This window comes from Engraulis encrasicolus, chromosome 1, assembly GCF_034702125.1.
Source record: "Engraulis encrasicolus isolate BLACKSEA-1 chromosome 1, IST_EnEncr_1.0, whole genome shotgun sequence".
Classification (NCBI taxonomy): Eukaryota; Metazoa; Chordata; class Actinopteri; order Clupeiformes; family Engraulidae; genus Engraulis; species Engraulis encrasicolus.
In genome coordinates this window covers 18,430,923-18,451,008 of record NC_085857.1, presented here as the reverse complement: position 1 = coordinate 18,451,008, position 20,086 = coordinate 18,430,923, and the positions used below count along the sequence as shown (strand labels likewise).

At 43.5% G+C, this 20,086-nt stretch overlaps 3 protein-coding genes across 3 annotated transcripts in view; 2 read left to right on the top strand and 1 right to left on the bottom strand.

The window, feature by feature from the left end:
- Positions 1–323: 323 nt before the first annotated feature.
- Positions 324–10,806, top strand: gde1 (glycerophosphodiester phosphodiesterase 1). The gene is made up of 6 exons (XM_063198327.1): positions 324–888; positions 1,374–1,549; positions 2,749–2,854; positions 2,957–3,049; positions 3,406–3,617; positions 8,510–10,806. Exons 1-6 carry the CDS (start codon positions 625–627, stop codon positions 8,655–8,657), a joined length of 999 nt encoding a protein of 332 aa, XP_063054397.1. The 5' UTR covers positions 324–624; the 3' UTR covers positions 8,658–10,806.
- Positions 10,807–12,437: 1,631 nt separating this feature from the next.
- On the top strand, positions 12,438–17,342 carry mcrip2 (MAPK regulated corepressor interacting protein 2). The gene is made up of 5 exons (XM_063203404.1): positions 12,438–12,857; positions 13,121–13,190; positions 13,928–14,058; positions 14,293–14,394; positions 16,747–17,342. The coding sequence occupies exons 1-5, from the start codon at positions 12,806–12,808 to the stop codon at positions 16,815–16,817; spliced, it is 426 nt and encodes a 141-aa protein (XP_063059474.1). The 5' UTR covers positions 12,438–12,805; the 3' UTR covers positions 16,818–17,342.
- A 1,407-nt stretch (positions 17,343–18,749) lies between these two features.
- Positions 18,750–20,086, bottom strand: part of slx4 (SLX4 structure-specific endonuclease subunit homolog (S. cerevisiae)) — a 32,830-nt gene continuing 31,493 nt past the window's right edge. Inside the window, exon 16 of the mRNA XM_063198316.1 lies at positions 18,750–19,944. Within this exon, the coding sequence (XP_063054386.1) occupies positions 19,591–19,944 (354 nt within the window). The 3' untranslated portion in view covers positions 18,750–19,590. The remainder of the gene's footprint in view (positions 19,945–20,086) is intronic.

Below are 20,086 nucleotides of genomic sequence, written 5' to 3'. Positions count from 1 at the left end.
ATTTATTCACCTCAGTGACAACTCGTTGATTTGCATTCATCGACATTTTACATGGGATCCCATAAAATATGTCTGCTTAGGTGTACGCCTTCATGTAACACCGTCACCCCAGCTGATATTTGAAATAACTAGTATCTCAGCTCTGCAAAGGTTTTAGTAAATTAAATGCCGGTCCTTCATCTTTCGTTTCATTGACTCTTCTACACATAACAGTAATGTGTTCTTCAGGCTACTTACACCATCTGATTACGCATCATAAAGGACTCTTATGTTGCATGCATTTTCGTAAACCGGATATTGGTGCAACTCAACACACACCTCCTCCCCTCTCTTGTTGCTGGGTTGGTAACCCATGGATGTCAGTGGCACAATTTCATTTGGCAACCGTAACGCTACATGCCACTGAAACGTTTTGTCATACACTCAAAATTGGCGCAATACGGAGGGAGTGTAATGCATTTTCCTTCCGAAGGCTTGTCAGTTTCTCCGCTGTCAGATTTTAGCGCCTAGCTGACATTGGGATTCGCCAGTCGTCTGCCTGAATATTGAATGGGCACTGTACACTCAAGAACACCTTCTAGCTGCAGCTGAAGTGGCAGGCACCGGATTTTTTTGTACGAAAAGATGCTGCAGATTGGGGACGGTATCGCTTGCCTGTCGGCAGTGTTTATCGTGCTTGCCCTCGGAACCAGGAGCGCATTATGGTCCACGGTTATCACCACGTCACTATACTTCTTTCTGGTGATGTTCCGATTCCCGCAAGTCCCAGCGAGCCGTGCTCGGCAGGTGCTGCGGCCTGGAAGACCCACAGCCGGGGCGATTTCGGTCATCGCGCACCGCGGCGGCGGTCACGACGCCCCAGAAAACACCTTGGCCGCTATTCGGGAGGTATGTGGCGGATGTAGCTCAGTGCGGTCCCCGAACCACCCATTGCCATTTGGCTAATTAGGGTTTGATAATGAATTTATTGAAATGGGAAATATGAGTATGAGAGCACTGAATTGCTACTGGTGGAGGCGTTTCCTATTGGGTAATGGTTCAGTAATGTCATTTCTTTCAAGTGGATTCACCAGTGGTTGTTCTCTGGCTTATGTCAGTGTGATACATTTACAGTATAGCAAGGCGTGCTTGAGGCACTCGCCTTGGGCACTTTGATCCAAAAATAAATCAATAATGGGTGTGTGTTTTTGGCATAGTCTCCACAATTGACTCAGCTTTCTCTGGGGCAAAGTTTTTTTTCCTCGCCATTTAGCCTAGATTGTCCTTTGTGAAATGCTTGTGCCAAGATTTTCCTCTCCCCATGTTCTGCTTTTTTTCAACGTGTCATGCGATTTTCTCTTCCCGTTCTTCCAATGTCTGCCCCACCATGCTAGGCCAGTGAAAATGGAGCGACTGGGGTTGAATTGGACCTGGAGTTCACTGCCGACGGGGTGCCCGTGCTCATGCACGATGAGACTGTGGACCGCACCACCAACGGGTCGGGACCGCTCAACAAGATGCGCTTCTCTGAGATCAAGAAGCTGGATGCTGCGGCCAAGCACCGCCTCAGGTAGCCTACAAGGAGAAAGACGAGAGCAAGCAACAGGGCTTCTGAGTTAGCTGTAGCCAGTCTGTGTACTTGGTTATAGCCCTTTGAAGAACATGACCTATCCTAGATGAATGGAGAATGCTCATTCATTTTGACAGACCGCCCTTTTGGGGGACCGGAGACCAGTAGGGCCTACCAGAGATTCTTCCAGTACTGTACAGCAGGGCATAGTTCTTTCACAGTCAGCATAGTAGATGTGTCCCCAAAAAGAGTATCTGTCAAATTATTGGAGTTAAGATTCTCATACATCCTTTTTGGGGACACAATCTAAATTCGTATGGAGGGGTTGACGAGACTTTTCATGAGAACTGTTCTGGGGATTTTCATCCCTGTAAATGAGCAGGTCGCGTAGGAAGAATGGTGTTGGGGTGCAACCTGACATTAAAGTGGGAAATATGAGACAACAGTAAGCGAACAAGACAGAAGAAGAGGGGTATATAATATGCATGAAAGAAATACTGAAATGTGGACCGCTGTGCAGTTGTCATTTCCCCAATTAGGGAGAAGTAGGCGATCATGTGAGTATAAACCTCAGTAGGGTTACTGCAGTCTCCACGAGTGTGTCTGTCTGGATGGAAATTACGGGTACGTTCCAATATGCGACCTTGTGTCCTCCACTTGTGCTTGTGGCCTCATACCAGGAAGTAATAGGTCATGATGACATCACTGACAACAGCATTATATTTCAATATCTCGCAAAACCTCAATTGTAAAGTCATTTTCTCATTTGCAAACTGGATAGTGAGTGAAGAATAGTCCCCCAAAAATTGTGGTGGCTGGGCTGACAGCGAGGAAACTTAATTGTTTTCTCCATGGAGGCGGGTCATCAGCAAAACGTGAGGCCACAAGCACAAGTGGAGGACACAAGGTCAAATATTGGAATGCACCCTACAAGTATGACACAACTCACAGGAGCACAATAGTGAAAGTGAAAGCCCATTGGGAAACTCCAACTCTCATTGTCAATTGAAGGAAAATGAAGACTGCTGTGTGTCATCATTGCTGTGTGTATTGTTCATGTATTTTTTCATTATTTGGATTGCACATCTGGAGTTCAGTGTAACCAAATTTACAGTTAATGCCAGCTGTATGGACGAATTTGACAATAGAGTACACTTGTCTTGACTTGATTTGAAAACTTATCTGATTGTGCACGCCAGGGAGCGTTTCCATGGTGAGAGAGTGCCCACGCTACAGGAGGCTGTGGAAGAGTGCATGAGGCGGCAGCTGACCATATACTTTGATGTCAAAGGTCATCCAGATGAGGTAGGAAACCAAATATGTGCCTCAATTCAGGATAGCTTCTTTCTGCTTCTAGTTTGCCTAACTGTTGTGCCGCTGTTTTGCCTTTTTCTTTTGTTGATGCAGGCAGCAGCTGCTCTGAAAGATTTGTATAAAAGATACCCAGTATTGTACAACACTAGTATCGTCTGCTCATTTGAGCCAAAAGTCATCTACAGGGTAAGTAGACACACACACACACACACACACACACAGTCATAATCGAGTGCATGTTTGGAAGACATCCAAACAGTAATTGTGTTCTGACCTTTATCAAAGTCAAGAAGCATGAAAGCATCTTGTACATGCAACTCGAGGAGGTTCAGTTTTGCCACACCTCAGCACTTTTGTGTCCACTTCACCATTATCCCATCGTTTATATGCATTCACGTTATTTTGACAAAACACTATTAAAGGCACCATTCCTTGAATAAAGACACCATTTTGTGCCATTAAAGCATAGCAGAGAGACTTTTGTAGTAGGCCTACTACTCACTGTAACATGTCCATATCCTCCATCCGACCCGGCTCCTCAGATGCGCCAGGCGGACCCGCAGGTGGTGACGGCGCTGACCCACCGGCCGTGGAGCCTGAGCCGCTTCGGGGACGGCTCGCCGCGCTTCGAGGCAGCGTGGAAGCACCACTGGCACCAGCTGTTGGACGTCCTGCTGGACTGGGCGCACCACCACGTCCTCTGGCACCTGTGCGGCGTCTCCGCCTTCCTGGTGCAGAAGAACTTCATCTCCCCGTAAGTGGCTTTTTTTAACACATGAGAAAATCTTCCCATGAAAGAAATGAAAGCAGAAAGCCCAACTGGGAAACTCCAACTCCCATTGTCATTGTGACATGGCACTCCACAGCACACAAGTGTTAACTGCACACCGCACACAATAAAATTGCATTTGTGCCTCACCCATACCTCAGTCAAGGAGGAGGACGGGGGAGAGCACTGATTAATTACTCCCCCCACCAGCCTGGCGGTTCAGGAGTCAAACCGGCAACCTTTGGACAACAAGTCTTACGCCATAACCGCTCACCCATGACTCCCCATGAGTATTTGGGTAAACCCTGAGCATGGTAGACAAACGTATGAACCAGTGAGCTAAATCATCATGCTGCTAACTCAGTCACCAACGCATCTGTGTGAGGCTTCATGAGGGAGGTTTACTAACACTGCACAAAGACCTCTTCAGTAGTTGGCATCTGTTCCCCTCACAGACACTTGTATTCAAAGCGTCTTACAACAGAGGACACGGTGAACTACATGCAATGTGTGGGGAACTGCATGTTCTGCAAGACCTTTAATAACATTTCCAGCACTGCTGCTGCACAAATTCTGCTAACCCTCACACCATTAATTTCACAAGCAAAAATGAATGAATTTCTCTTCTACCAAAATTTGAACCAAATTTGGAGACAAGCAAAATGTCATCCATCAAAGTAATGGTGAAACAGAGAGTGCAGTTGCATGCACGGAGTAGTCTGCTTTCAAACGGTACATTGGCTACGTTTACATTGACGTTTTTAATTCCGAATTAATAATTCGTTTTCAAAGCGGAATTAAGCTTTATTCAGAATTAAAGTGAGCTAATTCCGAATGAAATGTCCCAACGTACTGTAGCGAATGTTCCAGAATATTCCGTTTGCATGTGAGGAAGAACATTCTGCAACAAAAATATGGCCACATTCAAGATGAATAAAGAGCTTGCACGACTCATGCGCAAACCAAATACTTCCACTATTCTGTTTAAAATTGGAATATCGTTGGATGCAACTGCATGACAGTGATTAACTCTGAGGCGTTATCAGCTGAATGGTCATAGATGATGTTAATGGGAGCGTCTTGTAAACAGACTTACCACTGTATTGTGCAACAGCAGTATTCAGGTATGCGGTAGGTCTACTGTGTTTGCTGATGTCATTGGGCCAGAGGTGATAAGGTGTGGTTTGCACTGCCACTATTTACAGGGCTGATAGTATTCAGGCTCCATGCCTGATTTCAGGCTTGACAGAGTTTACAAAAATAAAAACATTGATAATAATTAGCCATTAGGTCATTCTTATCAGAAAGTGTTCAGGTTCAGGTTCAGGGTTTTCTTCTACTATCAGGCTTGAATGATGGCCATACACAAGCTATTAAATGTTTGAATAATGTGTCAAAATAGGCCTATTTTACGTCACTATGCAGTATCTTGTCGTCGTCGTTAGAGCAGGGAAAAAAGTTCAGGCTCAGGATTTTTTTTCACTATCACCCCTGTATTTATGAAACCACAGACGTTCTTTCAGTGGAGGTACCGCGCCTTTGAACTTGATGCCTGGTGGGTGCGTAGGTTCCAGTGGATTAACTTGAAGCAAGGAAGGGGAACTCGTACATCGTAATGCCGAATGCAATAGTAAACTTATATTGCATTAAGGAAAAAAAAAAGTGCTACCCAAGTGTAGTGCAGACGTTTCGGTCAGTCAGACCATCATCAGTGCAAACATTGAAAATAAAGACACGCCCGTACAGTATATAGAGTTAAGGCCACGTTCACGGAAGACCAACCAGGTTGACGGACAGGTGGATGGAGACATCCTACCAATAGATTTCTATCATTGTATGACAAATGACAAAATGCAGTCATGGCCTATTATAAGGGGGAGAATGTATAAGGAAACAAAACACAAATAAAAAGAAATGAAAAGGGGTAATGCTGAACAAAAATGAAAATAATAATAATAACGATTATAATAATAATAATAAAGAAGTACTGATAGTAACAACATAATCACTAGACAAATTGCCGCAGAAATGATTAATCATAGGAAACATGTTAGATCAAAGTCATCGTTCAGTCTTTTAGGTTGTAACGTTTTTAAGTAAAAGATCCACCTAGCCTCGCATCTCAGGAGTGACTGGTTAGTGCAGTCGCTCCTGCGGTTAGGTAGAATTCTGTCGATACCCACAGACTTGAGGTCACTGGCTGAGTGTTTTGCTTCATTAAAATATCTCGCAACCGGGTAAACCACAGAGCCATTTTCCAGTGACGAGTCACATGCAAAGGTTAGGCTAAAACAGATCCATTAAATGTTTTCTAGACTATTCCATTGGACAAACAATTGGGATTGAGCATACAGATGGAATTTTCACATGGCATGTGATGCCTTGATCTGTTTCCTGTGTGGTGTGATGAACTATGAATCACAATTGATCAGCACAATGGATGTAGTAATGTCCAACTTTCCCAACTGGATTCCGACATCATTTAGGATTACGAAATCACAATTAACCGCTTGGACTTGCCCTACCTGAAACTGACTTCGGCATTTCAAAATGAATTAAACAAATATTTTTTTAAGCATATTGTACCGATGTAAATAAGGCTACTTAACTACATGTAAGGTAGGTGTGCCAGTGTCATTTTGAACACTGATCTGCTGGGACAAGGAGCACGAGGGCAACTTTTTATTATTATGATTTTTTTTTATTATTCTGCATTGTACATAAAATGGGATGCCACTGGATGCTCTAATTTTTAACAGTTAACAGTCAGTTTTACGATTAACTTGTTCTAATGTCGTTTTACCATTAACACGTTTTTAATGTCTTCATGTGGATTGTGGATGATATACATATTGGTACTTTTAATGCCTTTATTTGGCAGCAACAGTGAAGAGATGACAGGAAACGAGTGGGAGAGAGAAATGGGGCAGGGCTGGGAAACTATCCAAGCTGGACTCGAACCTGGGTCCCCATGGGCATGCAAGCCCAGATGTGGGGGGCTTAGCGTGCTGCACCACAGTCCCCGCCCCCCATCTTATCTTATCTTATTTGATCTTATCTCAATTATGGTTTATTTTTTGTTTTATTATTAATGGAAGTGTGTCATCACAAGCATGTCAAGAACTAAACATTTTTTTCAGCATCTGTCGCCCCCTGCTGACACATCCTGTACATTACAGTAACACCTACTGTCAACCGTTGGTGAAATAAACATGAAATGCTTGATATTGTAGTATTAGTATAATTGTGTAATTAGTATAATTGTATTGATATTAGTACTATTTTTACGTTTAGAATTAGAAGTAAAAGAGTAAGGCACTATGTACTGCACTGGATGGAGGTATTATTCATTTTAATCGATCCGTCTGATGTTGACTTTTTTGTGGCTCTATTGATCCATTTTATGATTCCTTCCCTTTATACTCCAAAATGTGCGTCTCCCATGTTTACTTTCCAGGAATGCTGTCTGGAGATATGATTGTTTCCATGCATTTGTTGAACCATCTACTTTTGTGCAGTTATTGGTCCATGGGATGGTTTTAGTATATTTACTCTCCAATTCGGCTCTCCTATGCCTGTTCCTAGGGGTTATGGCAGAGAGAGTAGAGAGAGAGAGGTTCCATTGGCCCATTGTTTCCGGGTTCTACAATTGCAAGGGGGAGGGGGGGGGATCCCCCTTTAGGCAGACCTAGGCAGACCTAAGGACCGTTCTATTCAATGCTAGGAGTATTATGACACGCCCCTTTAAGCAGACCGGAACCTGATCATGTTAGGTGCCCATAGCAACCTATTACATTGGCATATCTCTATATACTTAAAGAATATCTGGTTATGGGCTGTACTGGGAGTGGTGACCTCTTCACTTTGGTGTATATATTGCTCCATCCATCTAATGATCCTTGTAAACTGTCTCCCTCCTATGTCTACTCCCTGGGACTACTACTATGTGGGTGTGGAGGTGGTGGCTAATGTATTTGACATGGTTTTATATTATTATTAGTATGGTTATGATTATTATGGTATAATATATTTTATAATCTGTCTTTCCATGTAGGCCTATGTGTGGAGGTGGTGGCTAATGTATTAGACATGGTTTTATATTATTGTTATGGTATAATATATTTTATAATCTCTGTCTGTCCTTGTAGGGACTATGTGCAGTACTGGGCAGAGAGGGGTGTGGAGGTGGTGGCTAATGTATTAGACATGGTTTTATATTATTGTTATGGTATAATAGCCTGATAAACCAGACTAAATGTGGATGTCTAATTTAGTCTGGCCTCGATGCATAATACATCCGAAGATTGTTGATGAGAACAACCTTCCCTCAAAACCCTGCCCACTTTGATTCAAAACACATCTTTGTGATTTAATTGGTTTGCCAGATTCATGGCATTCTGGCTTCATTGAATCATTATGCGAGGCCAGACCCACCCGTAGACAAAACATTTTGCCGTCCAGCGGGTGGCGCTGGTTCACCAGGCTAATGGTATAATATATTTTATAATCTCTGTCTGTCCCTGTAGGGACTATGTGCAGTACTGGGCAGAGAGGGGTGTGGAGGTGGTGGCTAATGTATTAGACATGGTTTTATATTATTGTTATGGTATAATATATTTTATAATCTCTGTCTGTCCTTGTAGGGACTATGTGCAGTACTGGGCAGAGAGGGGTGTGGAGGTGGTGGCTAATGTATTAGACATGGTTTTATATTATTGTTATGGTATAATATATTTTATAATCTCTGTCTGTCCCTGTAGGGACTATGTGCAGTACTGGGCAGAGAGGGGTGTGGAGGTGGTGGCTAATGTATTAGACATGGTTTTATATTATTGTTATGGTATAATATATTTTATAATCTCTGTCTGTCCTTGTAGGGACTATGTGCAGTACTGGGCAGAGAGGGGTGTGGAGGTGGTGGCGTGGACGGTGAATACGGCAGTGGAGAAGCAGTACTACCAGGAGCTGCTGCAGACCAACTACATCACCGACAGCCTGAGGGAGGACTGTGATCCGCACTACTGACAAGACAAGACAAGACAGATCAGCAGAAAGACCCCACCCACAGACAAAACTGATAAACGGGACACACAGAGTGAAAGTCAGTGTGACTCATCCAGTTGTTTCCTCCAACCTCGTGCCTCGATGTCGCACCTCCTCAGGTGGAGAAAACAATAAAGTTTCCTCTCTGTCAAGCAGCACAGAGTGGCTTTTTGGATTTTTTCCCCCCAATTCAATATCCTTATTGCAAATACGTGTTAACTTCTTGAACTGCTTTTTTTTTGGGGGGGGGGAGATATTGGATAAAAACGTATGGTATTGGGATGTCATCGACAACATTGAGCAAGGCAGGAGGAATCACTGGAGGAGCACTACTGACAAGACATAACTTACAAACATAGACAGACTGACAGACAGACAAGCTAACACTGACATACTAACAGACCCACAGACAAGACCAAGACCAATGACTGGACATTCAATGGACATGTAGTAACACTTGAACAGATATGAAGGTTTTTTATGACTGATTTTGCAACCGAAAAACAGACTTCCTGATTGTCTGGCATTGCCCATCAGAAATGCCCACTCTGTCATGTCACATGTACCGCCCCTGATATTGAGTACCGGTATGTGTTTCTGATTGGCAAATCCAGCTTGTAAGGGAAGAGCGGAACACTGCTCCTTTATCGTTTCAGAAGTAGTGTTGCGACCTTTCTCCACAAACTGAAAACGATGACACTTTGAAAAGCTGCACCTGAAAACAATAAACATTCAAGATGTGCAGGCCCTCGCAAAACCGAATGGCAAATCCAACCAGGAAATCTGTTTTTTTTTCTCCCTTCATTGCAAAATTAACAGTTGAGAGTGCATCAAATCAGTGAAACAGAATGGAATGGAACCTGTTGGTGTCCATTCTAATACAGTATACAGTCAATGAACGAGACGAATACAGGACTCAACAGACAGGCGAAAGCCCCAGCTGTCCTAGGACACAACACCTGCCTATCTACCTACCTACCTACCAACCAACCAACCAACCGCCCACCCAGGCGCACTGACGCATATTGCCAAATTCCCTCTCAGCCTTGGAATTTAAACAAACTAATTTCAGCAGTGATGGGGCAACTGGATTCAGAAACTACAATCCAGTGCCACATATTCCAAAGGACCTGGTTCCTGTTAAAAGTCAACCAGGTGATGACCCTAATTGGACTGGTAAAACCAGGTAATTTGGAATATATGACACTGGATTATTGCTTCTGAATCTAGGTTTCCCATCACGGCTAATGTGTAAATATATTTACCAGTACTGTATATTTGCAGGCCACTCAGGGGCATCTACGCTCAAAACTTTTAAGTGACAAGAGTAGAGTTTGTTTAAAAAAAAAAAAAAGTGAAGGAAAATGGTGAAATGGCTGCAGATATTTCAATATTTGCTGTTTTTTTCTTCTTCTTCTTTCCTGGTGCAGCTATTAGCAAGTTGAAGGGAGAAGAATACAGGCAGCATGTCTGCACCTACGGTCTTGTTTTTATTATTGCCCATTATAGAGATGGTATTTAAGATGTTTTAGGTTATTGTAATTTAATTGACGCAATGAATGTGTTTGCATGCAAGATTTTGAACAGTTACTTACAGTCTTAAACAGTGATGATGGGTACCCAGGATTCAAAAGATAAAAATCCAGTGCCACATATTCCAAATTGCCTGACTTTAACTGTCTTATTAAAATCAGGTCATTAGGAATATGTGACACTGGATTGTAGCTTATGAATCCGTGTTCCCTACTTCTGGTATTAAACTTGTGTTATAAAACATCCACTCTTTTGGAAACGCCATTTCTAACACTGGACCACATTTGCACAGCAACCTTTGTGCAACAGCTGCCATGTTTGACCCTTAGCCTACTGAAGCTTCTACATACATAATTTTCTTATATCTCATAAGTTGAATCATTTACTTTATAGCCTTAGTTTGTTGTTTAGGATCATCAAAGAAACAAATTTGAGAGCAAGTTTTGTCAAATGGGAGCAACAGCAGCAATAAGGTAGAGAGTACGATATCTTGTAGTACATGTGACTGGCAGCTAACATCTTCATAGAATGTTAGAATTCTAGAATTTGTCTTGACAAAAGGTTAGCTCACAAATAAAGGCCCTATCTCGCTGTCGTAGTTGAACGTGTTTGCTTCTTTATTTACTGGAATTCATTGAAAGGCGTATGGCATCATGACAGCCACATGAGCTGTGATTTCATATCATAGTTTCATTATCGACTTGGCTACGTACTGTATGAGGATGGTAGCTCATGTGTCACACATCAATCAATTAGGACAATGGATTAAAAAAAAAAAATCCCAAGAAATTTATAAGATGAGCGCATGTTCAGATTTGGCTTCTGTATAACTAACTACACTGGTCAAAACAACCTTTGCAATGTCTTTAGGCCTTTGAGACACATGACATGCACAACACTTTTGCCAGCAGCTGTAAGTTCAACGGTGAGAGCAGGTTGCACACTGAAAAAGACACATGCCAATCACAAGGAGTTTCTGTTGTTGTTGTTGTTGTTGTCGTTTTGTTTTTTTGTTTTCCTGAGACCAGGGGTCCGTTTCTCGATTCTTGTCGTTGCTAACCATCTTAAGACCGTCTTAAGACCGCCTTACCATTCCCTTGGATTTAGTGGTGAGCGTCGCTGGTGAGAGAGAGTTGAGTCGCTCTTACGAAGGACGTTGCCACCGTCGTTAGCAAAGTTTGGGGCCATGCACCTGCTCATTTCTCTACACATCTAGAGCGCAACAATAGCCTTGCCTTCACCACCTTAAAGGGGTATGCCACTATTTTGGGGCTTAATACAGTTAAAATCTTTGCAGGGGTTTATGAAGGTGGTAAAGTGGCTTATTTTCCATGTTAAGCGTTGTCTTGCTTTAAGACACGTTAAAAGAGGGAGTATGTAGCTAAGCTAGTGAGTCAATGCATCACTGTAGCATGCTAGAAGGATCTATTGACTTTCACTAGATTAGCGACATGCTCCCTCTTTTAACTTGTCTTAAAGCAAGACAACGGCTTACATGAAAAATAAGACACTTTGAGTGCATCTTAATATGGGACCTTGCCTCCTCCACTTGCCTCCTCCACTCGCTTCTCGTCATGATGACATCACTGACAACAGCATTATATTTCAATATCTTGCAAAAGCTCAATTGTAGAGTCTTTTTCTCGTTTGCAATTGTTATGGTGAATGAAAAACAGTCCCTCAAAAGTTGTTGTGGCTAGGCTGACAGCTGGGAAACTTTATCGTTTTCTCCACGGAGGAGGGGCCAGGAGGCGGGGCGAGGAGACAAGCGCAAGTGGAGGAGGCAAGGTCACATATTAAGATGCACTCTTAACCACCTTTATAAACCCTGGCCAACGATTTTAACTGTAGTGACATACCCCTTTAAAGTAGACAATCTTTAAAAAAAAAACCTTTGTAAAATCTTCTGAAAGTAGGTTCTATTTTTTTTTTTTTTGCCTAATTCTAATGACCTAATTCTCCTGAAAGTAAGGATGTAGCTAAAGCTTGTTGCACAAAATGGGCTACAATGCGCAGTAGGCCTACTCAGTGGCTCACAACTACCTTCCTAAACAAATGTCTACCATATTATAAGTGTGACAAAAGGGTTGCTTTGGTGTGTGTGGGGGAAGAATGTTCAAACTGTAGCTCTATTCACACCATGACACCACTTGATACACTTCAGAGCAAGCTTCACTGTATAGAGGGCCCTAAAAAAACCTTCTGGTGGTGTCTTTGAAGTCGTGTAGTCAGTGCGTGGTCTAGGTCTAGAAAACTAGGCGGAGCTTGAAGTCCTCCATGCTGTCCCCTGACATGGAACAAACCCGATTGTCACTTTGGACCTCAGTTGAACGGTAGCAGCAGTAGCGTGGACGACGTACCACATGAAAGAAGACGATAGCTGACAACAACCCGAACTGCAGACTGTTCATCTCGCAGCTATCTACCTGGAAACCCCACGTGGTTCTTGAATATTGCTGAGTGCGCAGCAAGTCCATTCAGCGTTATTTTGTAACGCGTCACTCGTCGTGGGTATCCCCCTTGCCTGGGAACGCTGTTGTGAAGTGATAGAGCATAGACCAAAAGTTAAAACTCTTTGGGAATCTTGGCTGCACACTATGTACACATTAACAAGAGGTCCAAGCAAACTTGTGACACAACGGAGAACAGGTAAGTGCTGCATTCTTGAGATGAGAGTTCATATTATGCAAGTACGTAACAGCACGTTACGTGACATCAAAACAACCGACCATTGACTGTTCCCCGCAATTATCGGTGTTACTTTGTTACAATGATGTAATACATGTAGAACGTTACTTGCACCCACTTCGACTTTACATGTTACCATTCATGATGATAGACTGTGTGGCGCAGCTTAGAGAGACTTTTGCCTTGAATTTCTCTGGTAACGTCTCTTTCTGTCCGTGTTGAAGGTCCCACACAGCAGATCGAGGGGAAATCAAGTGGCTCAAAACACAAACAGAACAACTGGTTTACAGCGAAGTAAGTGGCATTTTACAAGCAATACAAGATAAAACGCTCCCAAAGTCATGCTTCGCTAGCTTGCTAGCTGGCTAGTTAAATGTGACTTGCATTGGAATGCATGCACACGTGCGTCAATGTTGCCATTCCAAATACAAGAAATTACAAACGACGCGTGCACATACTTCATACACCGCACATGACCAACGTGTGAATTACATATTGATTACTTGCGAACATTATATCGGAATTCAATGCAGTGTACAGGCTAGAACAACTGTGGTTGCCTTGCCCTTGTCTTGTTGTTGGAGATGAATTTAACAGGTTCTAGGCAAAGCGGTATGACCTTGCAAGGTTATCTCACGTGCACGCGCGGAGGGCGACTCGACAGATGATATTATACCGTAGCCAGCTGGTGTTGCTGTGTACTTACACGTCATGAACCCATTCACCTCTTGAACAAAAACATTAACGTGCAAAAAAAAAAAAAACATTAACGTGCCCAGTAGGTCGAGTTGATGTAACTAATAACTAACCACAGATAATGGATATGTTATCCTAGTACTAGCCATGTAAAAGGATATCATAATACGCGGTAAAGGATAACCCAAGAATGCTTTGTCCAAAGTCAAACTACATAATACTACATTTGATTTGGCAAATCATTATCGGCCTTTGCGGAATGACATGATGCACCGTCTGTATGCCAACAAAATGGTCAACTGCATTAACCTTAATGTTCTGCTATGTATTTGCAGCTGCCCTGCCCCAAAGATTGTTTTCCACCGACTAAACGGCCAGAGGAACCACAAGGCACCAGTGCCAAGAACTGTCTCCCTTGAAGGCTTTTCCGCAGCCCATGAAGAAAATGTTAAATTTGTCCATGAAGGTATGTTTTCACCCCTGGAGTTGTCACAATAAGTTAGACACTGGGCATCAGCAAATGTGTGTGTGTGTGTGTTTTATTTTTTTTTCAAAATAAACTATTGAAATCATGAAATTAAGTCAATTGGGTCACAAGTTTAGGCAAACTAGCCATCAGCCATTACCCAATGGAGCTTAACATAGACATGTAAATATTTAATTCATGTATGTGTCCATTTGTCCATTTTTCTCCTCCCAGCGTGGAAGGAGGTGGAGCAGAACATGGGTGAAGGTCAGAAGGTGGAGGACAGCAGAGCAGCAGTGCAATACACAGAGAAGGCCCCCAGCACACTCACCAAGAGTGAGTACTAGCCCAGCTACTAGTATCTATATTTCAGCTACATTGTACTAGTTTCAAAGTTTTTTTTACTGCTTAAAGGGACACTGTGTGAGATTTTTAGTTGTTCATTTCCAGGATTCATGCTGCCCACTCACTAATGTTACCTTTTTCATTAATACTTACCACCACCATCAAATTCTAAGTATTCATTATGACTGGAAAAATTGCACTTTTCATAAATGAAAAGAGGGATCTTCTCCATGGTCCGCCATTTTGAATTTCCTAAAATAGCCATTTTTAGCTGCAAAAATGACTGTACTTGGACCATACTAGTTAATATTTCTTTATTACTTAGTAAACGTTCATGTAAAGATCAAGTTTTGCAATAGGGAGCCTAGTTTCAATGAGCAGCATAGTTGCAGTACCTTTTTTGACCATTTCCTGCACAGTGTCCCTTTAAGTGTGGATGTGGACTATGTATGTACTTCTGTGGTGTACAGTAGATTATGAGATACAGCCCATTGGTCCCACAGTTTATTCCTGCTGTTCCATGTTCCCATATTTTAAAAAAGTTATTCAAATATAGGCCCTATCTTCCACAACTCCATGTTCCCACATTACCGTGAGTAAACTAAGAGAACATACCTTTCTCCTCTGCCATGGCACATAGGGCCTAAATTTGAAGAAATTCGTAGAAATGTGGGGACACGAAGCAGCAGGAATAGCCTGTGGGACCAATGGGCCTAAAAAATAATGTTAAAAGTCTTTGTGTTACCACAGACCATTGGTCCCACACATTGACAGTATTGGTCCCACATCACTGACACGCTCCCGTACGTACAGCTGTGCACACAATCTTGCACTGTCTAACGTGTATTTGTTTGTTAAGCAAATTTTGTCTCGGTTATGTCAGTTTATTTCTGCAACAAAAGAGCATTGCAAAATATACACAATACAAACAAAAACTCATAGGTTTATGAATGGTGTGGCAGTATTCATTATGTCACAGAAGTGACAGTGTACCATCTGTCAAGTCAAGCATGGTAGTGGGACTGACATGGTTTGGGGATGCATGAATGCCATCAACATTGGAAATCTGAATTTCACCTAAAGAAACATGCATGTCAACATGCACTGTGAGTACTGAAGCAGATCATGATACTCTCCATAGGATTTAATTCAAATCTCGCCTATCTATTTTAGCCAGGTGTAGACTCATAATGTAAAAGTTCAATGTAAGGCAAGGTTGAAGGGCACACCGATGACCTCTCTTTTCGTTTTGAGATGTTTCGGGCCAACACGCCTCATTCTCAGACACTCTTTACAGGATTTTAACCTGGGATGTACTCACTTTTGTAAAACGTTGTCAAACGTTAATTGGTGTATTTTTATTTTTTTGTGAGTGAACAAATTTAAGTGGCTACACATGTCTTTAACAGGTCACTAATTTTTTGTCGAAGTGAAATTTCTTTAATGTTGTCCTATGAAAAGATATACAAATCTGCAAAAATGTTAGGGATGGTGTACTCACTTCTGTGACTTACTGTACTTCTGCCCTCGATCATTTATGTCAGAGAGAGTAGAGAGAGAGAGGTTCCATTGGCCCATTGTTTCTGGGTTCTACAATTGCAAGGGGGAGGGGGGGAAATCCCCCTTTAGGCAGTGTGATGGAGTGACCATCACTAGGGTTGTGGGTGTGTTCTGACTGACATGCCAACGAGCCTGGCTCTTTGGTGTAGCGGTCAGAGCCCCAGTTTACTACCCCAGAAGCCCGAGTCCCAGCTGGGCAACTCTACTCCCCTTCACTACAAATGGTGTCAGAAGTGGGATGGTACCGTGAGGCCATCGGAAGAGAACCCATTGTGTGTGAGCCGTAATTCCATGTGAGGGACCCCCAGGATTGGTGACCCTGGTGTGAGGGACCCCAGTGATGGGTGAAGCATTGATGACGGGGCACACTGGATGGGAGAAGCATGATGGGCAGTTGCGTGAGGGACACCATGAGTGTGTGAAGCGCACGGGTGCGCTTCCCGAAGGGGAAGGCAGTGTGATGGAGTGACCATCACTAGGGTTGTGGGTGTGTTCTGACTGACATGCCAACGAGCCTGGCTCTTTGGTGTAGCGGTCAGAGCCCCAGTTTACTACCCCAGAAGCTCTGGGTTCGAGTCCCAGCTGGGCAACTCTACTCCCCTTCGCTACAGGCAGACCTAGGCAGACCTAAAGACTGTTCTATTCAATGCTAGGAGTATTATGACACGCCCCTTTAGGCAGACCGGAACCTGGTCATGTTAGGTGCCCATAGCAACCTATTACATTGGCATATCTCTATATACTTAAAGAATCTCTGTTTATGTGCCGTCTGTTAATCTTCAGACTTTGTGCCTATCGACCTGGAGGAGTGGTGGGCCCAGCGCTTCCTGGCCAACATTGGCAACCTGGCGTGATGACGAGACGGAAGCAGAAGAGAGAGATGGGGAGACGGCCACCGCGGCAGAGGATGAGAGGTGGAGGTGAAATAGCCCGGCCCTTAGGGGGGAAAAAAAAGCAGAGGCCCAGAGATATTGGGCCTGGCAGACACACCTGGAAGGGAGCTGGCTCTCGCACAGAAACTGGGGAAAGTGAAAAGCCAGAGTACCTGCACAAAAAGCCTCTGGACCGAGCTGTGACATACAGTGGCCTTGGGACATGCAGCCTCCACATTCCGACACTTTGGATGGCCAGTTGTTTGGAGTGTTTTTGTGGGAACGATTTCATTATACGTTGACGCTCACCACCACTACTACCTTTAATATCCTCCTCTTTTTTTGTTTCTCTTTCATGGTTTTCTTCTATGCTCAGGACTTGACTCACTGCCCTAACCAGTTTGCTGTAGTGAAACATGTTTGTTTGTTTTCATAACCTGTCTCAATGTGAAAGGAAACAGAAAAAAAGAAAATTAAAAATATTGATTAAAAATAATGTATAAATATGTTTGCTGAAGCTGTGTTTTGATGCCACCTGAGGCCTTATCCTTTCGCAGTGTTGTTTTACTTACGGTAACCTTCTCTTGTGATTTACTTCTGAGTCATGAAGGTGAAGTGCCCTTGGGACTGATGAATGTGAACACTAACAGCCTTGGGGGTGCTGTGGCGCAGTGCGTTGACACACCGTACCATGTGCAGGTGACCCGGGTTCTATTCCCGGCCCGGGTCCTTTCCCGGTCCTATCCCATCTCTCTCTCCCACTTACTACCTGTTGTCTCTTCACTGTCCTATCTACATTAAAGGTGTAAGCCCCTAAAAAACATTTAAAAAACCCACTAACAGCCTGATAACGCCCTGGTGTCCCACTGCTCTAGCTCAGGGATTCCCAAACTACCATGGCAAGGCCCCCCATATACCAGTATTGTATATACCCGTACCTGAAAAGGCCCCCCATATAAGTGAAGTGAAAGCCCAACTGGGAAACTCCAAGCTGGTTAATTACTCCCGCCATCAACCTGGCGGGTCGGGAGTCAAACCGGCAACCTTTGGACTACAAGTCTGACACCCTAACCGCTTACCCATGTCTGCCCACAAAATACACTGGTATACACCTGTACCAGGCAAGGCCCCCCTGTTACATGGGTTGTGCCACATCATTTAACGATAATTAGTAGTTGTATTCAGATGCAATAGATTTTAATAATGCAGTTCTTAACTAATGGAAATATTGTTAAGGTTATTTTTGGTTTATTTTGGAGTACTTTCATTATTTATTTTAGTGGAATATTTATTTTGTTTTGCTGTGTTTTTCCTACCAACCTGCCGCGGCCCCCCTAGCACAGCCTCGCACCCCCACTTTGAAAACCACTGTAGCTCAGAGACTAGGCAGATATCTACTGAGCTGTATGTTTTCACCACATTACAGCCACGTCTTGGAGCAGATTAAGGTTATTAGATTGAACACGGCTCTGTGAAGCAAAATGGGATTATACGCGATCATAACAGTATATTGCATGGAAAGTGAAAGAAAATAAAGAATGGTGGGACTTGTTAGCTGTAACTTTACAAATATATATATATACATGTTTACCTTTACAAGTTGCTCACTGTGAAGTTTTTTTGAGTGTCAAATCTTTTGGCAGGACAGATTAACATTTTGAACATTTTCTGTTGGGGTATTTCCTTCACATCATACAAATGCATTAATGATATACAATCATTACAATATTATTGGGCTTTAGAGTAAATTAAATCAGTGTTACGGGGGACAAAAACTAGTGATCGTTAGACCTAGACTAGAGTAATTGTTAGGTGAAGTTTTACCATTTTCAATTTTTTTTCTACAAAAGGCCTGGTAAAATTCAGTGCCTTGTTCAACTTTCTTTTTTTTTTTTTAAAGAAAGGGACAGACAATTTAAAAAAGCAGGCTCTCTTTTTAATTTCATTATTCTCACTGAAAAGTTTTGCACAACTTATTCAATTAAATAAATATTCACATAGGAAAGACGATTAGTGTACAAACGGAATATAAAAACAACAAATATGTGCAGCAAAAAATCAAAATGGTCCCCTCAATGGAGTCAGATAAACGCACAGTTTTGTTCCCCTTTGGACCACGATCAGGTAGCTTCTTCAAATGAAAGTGTGAACACTGGACAGCAGTGCCATGGCATGTAACAACTTGCTGAATTCATCATCAACACTCTGAACATATTCCTCTGCATGGCACTGGTCCCCTGTCCTCAAGCTCCATCTGCTCCTCAAACAGCCTCCCTCACCCTTGGTCACTGCCATCGCTGTCTTCCCTCCTGCATGAGGGGACCTTCTGACTCAACTTGGCTGAGGTGATGCAATTTCCATCCACCCCTTGGGCAAATGGATTCGATTTTTTGCGAGTTCCATCTTTTTAAACGCCTATCCTATGGGGCTCAATTTGCACCTTGGATCACGGTGACATCTTCCTCCAGCGAGGGGGGGGACCTTCTGTCCGGGGTTAGCCATGGTGAGGTTGATGCTCTGAAATCCTCTCCTCAAACTTCAAAGAGGCTCAATTTGCACCCTGGACCGCTTAGCTTGTTTGCTCACTCCTCACCCCCACCCACGACTGCTATCCCCTTCAGCACCACCCCTGGCTGCCTCCTTGGGCCCCGCACCGCTGGCTTCTTCCTCCTGCATGGAGGGGGACTTGTGTCCTGGCCGTGGGCGAAGGAGGTGATGGTGATAGACGGGTGTTGCACAGACCGACGTCCTCTTTTCAAACTCCTGAGAAAACGGGGGCTGAATTTGCAGCTTGGGTCGCTCCACCCCTCTTCCTCGTGCCTCTCCCTCTCCCCCTTCCCCTTCCACGACCTCGCCCTTCACCTCCCCCAGCCCCATCCCCAGCTCCAGCTGCAGCGGTCCCCGCTGCTCTCCTCTTAGCCCCAACCGCGGTCTTCTTCTTCCTCCTTCCCCTCCTCCCGCGTGAGTCCCTCAGCACTGGATTGTTTGTGCTGACGGAGACGCACTGGCTGTCGAGGAGGTCCAGCAGCCTGGTTTTCCCCAGCCTGATGCCAGCCTCCTTCAGTCTCCGGTGCACGTCAACCAGCATCAGGGGCTTGTACTGCAACACCTGCAAACATGGCATTTGGGAGAATGTGTTAAATGTGTTTATGAAACGAAATCAAAGTAAAGGAATTTGACCATTTCCAGGACAGATTCTGAAAGTTCTAAGCCTTGTGAATAAAATGGGATATTGTCTGGGTGATATTTTG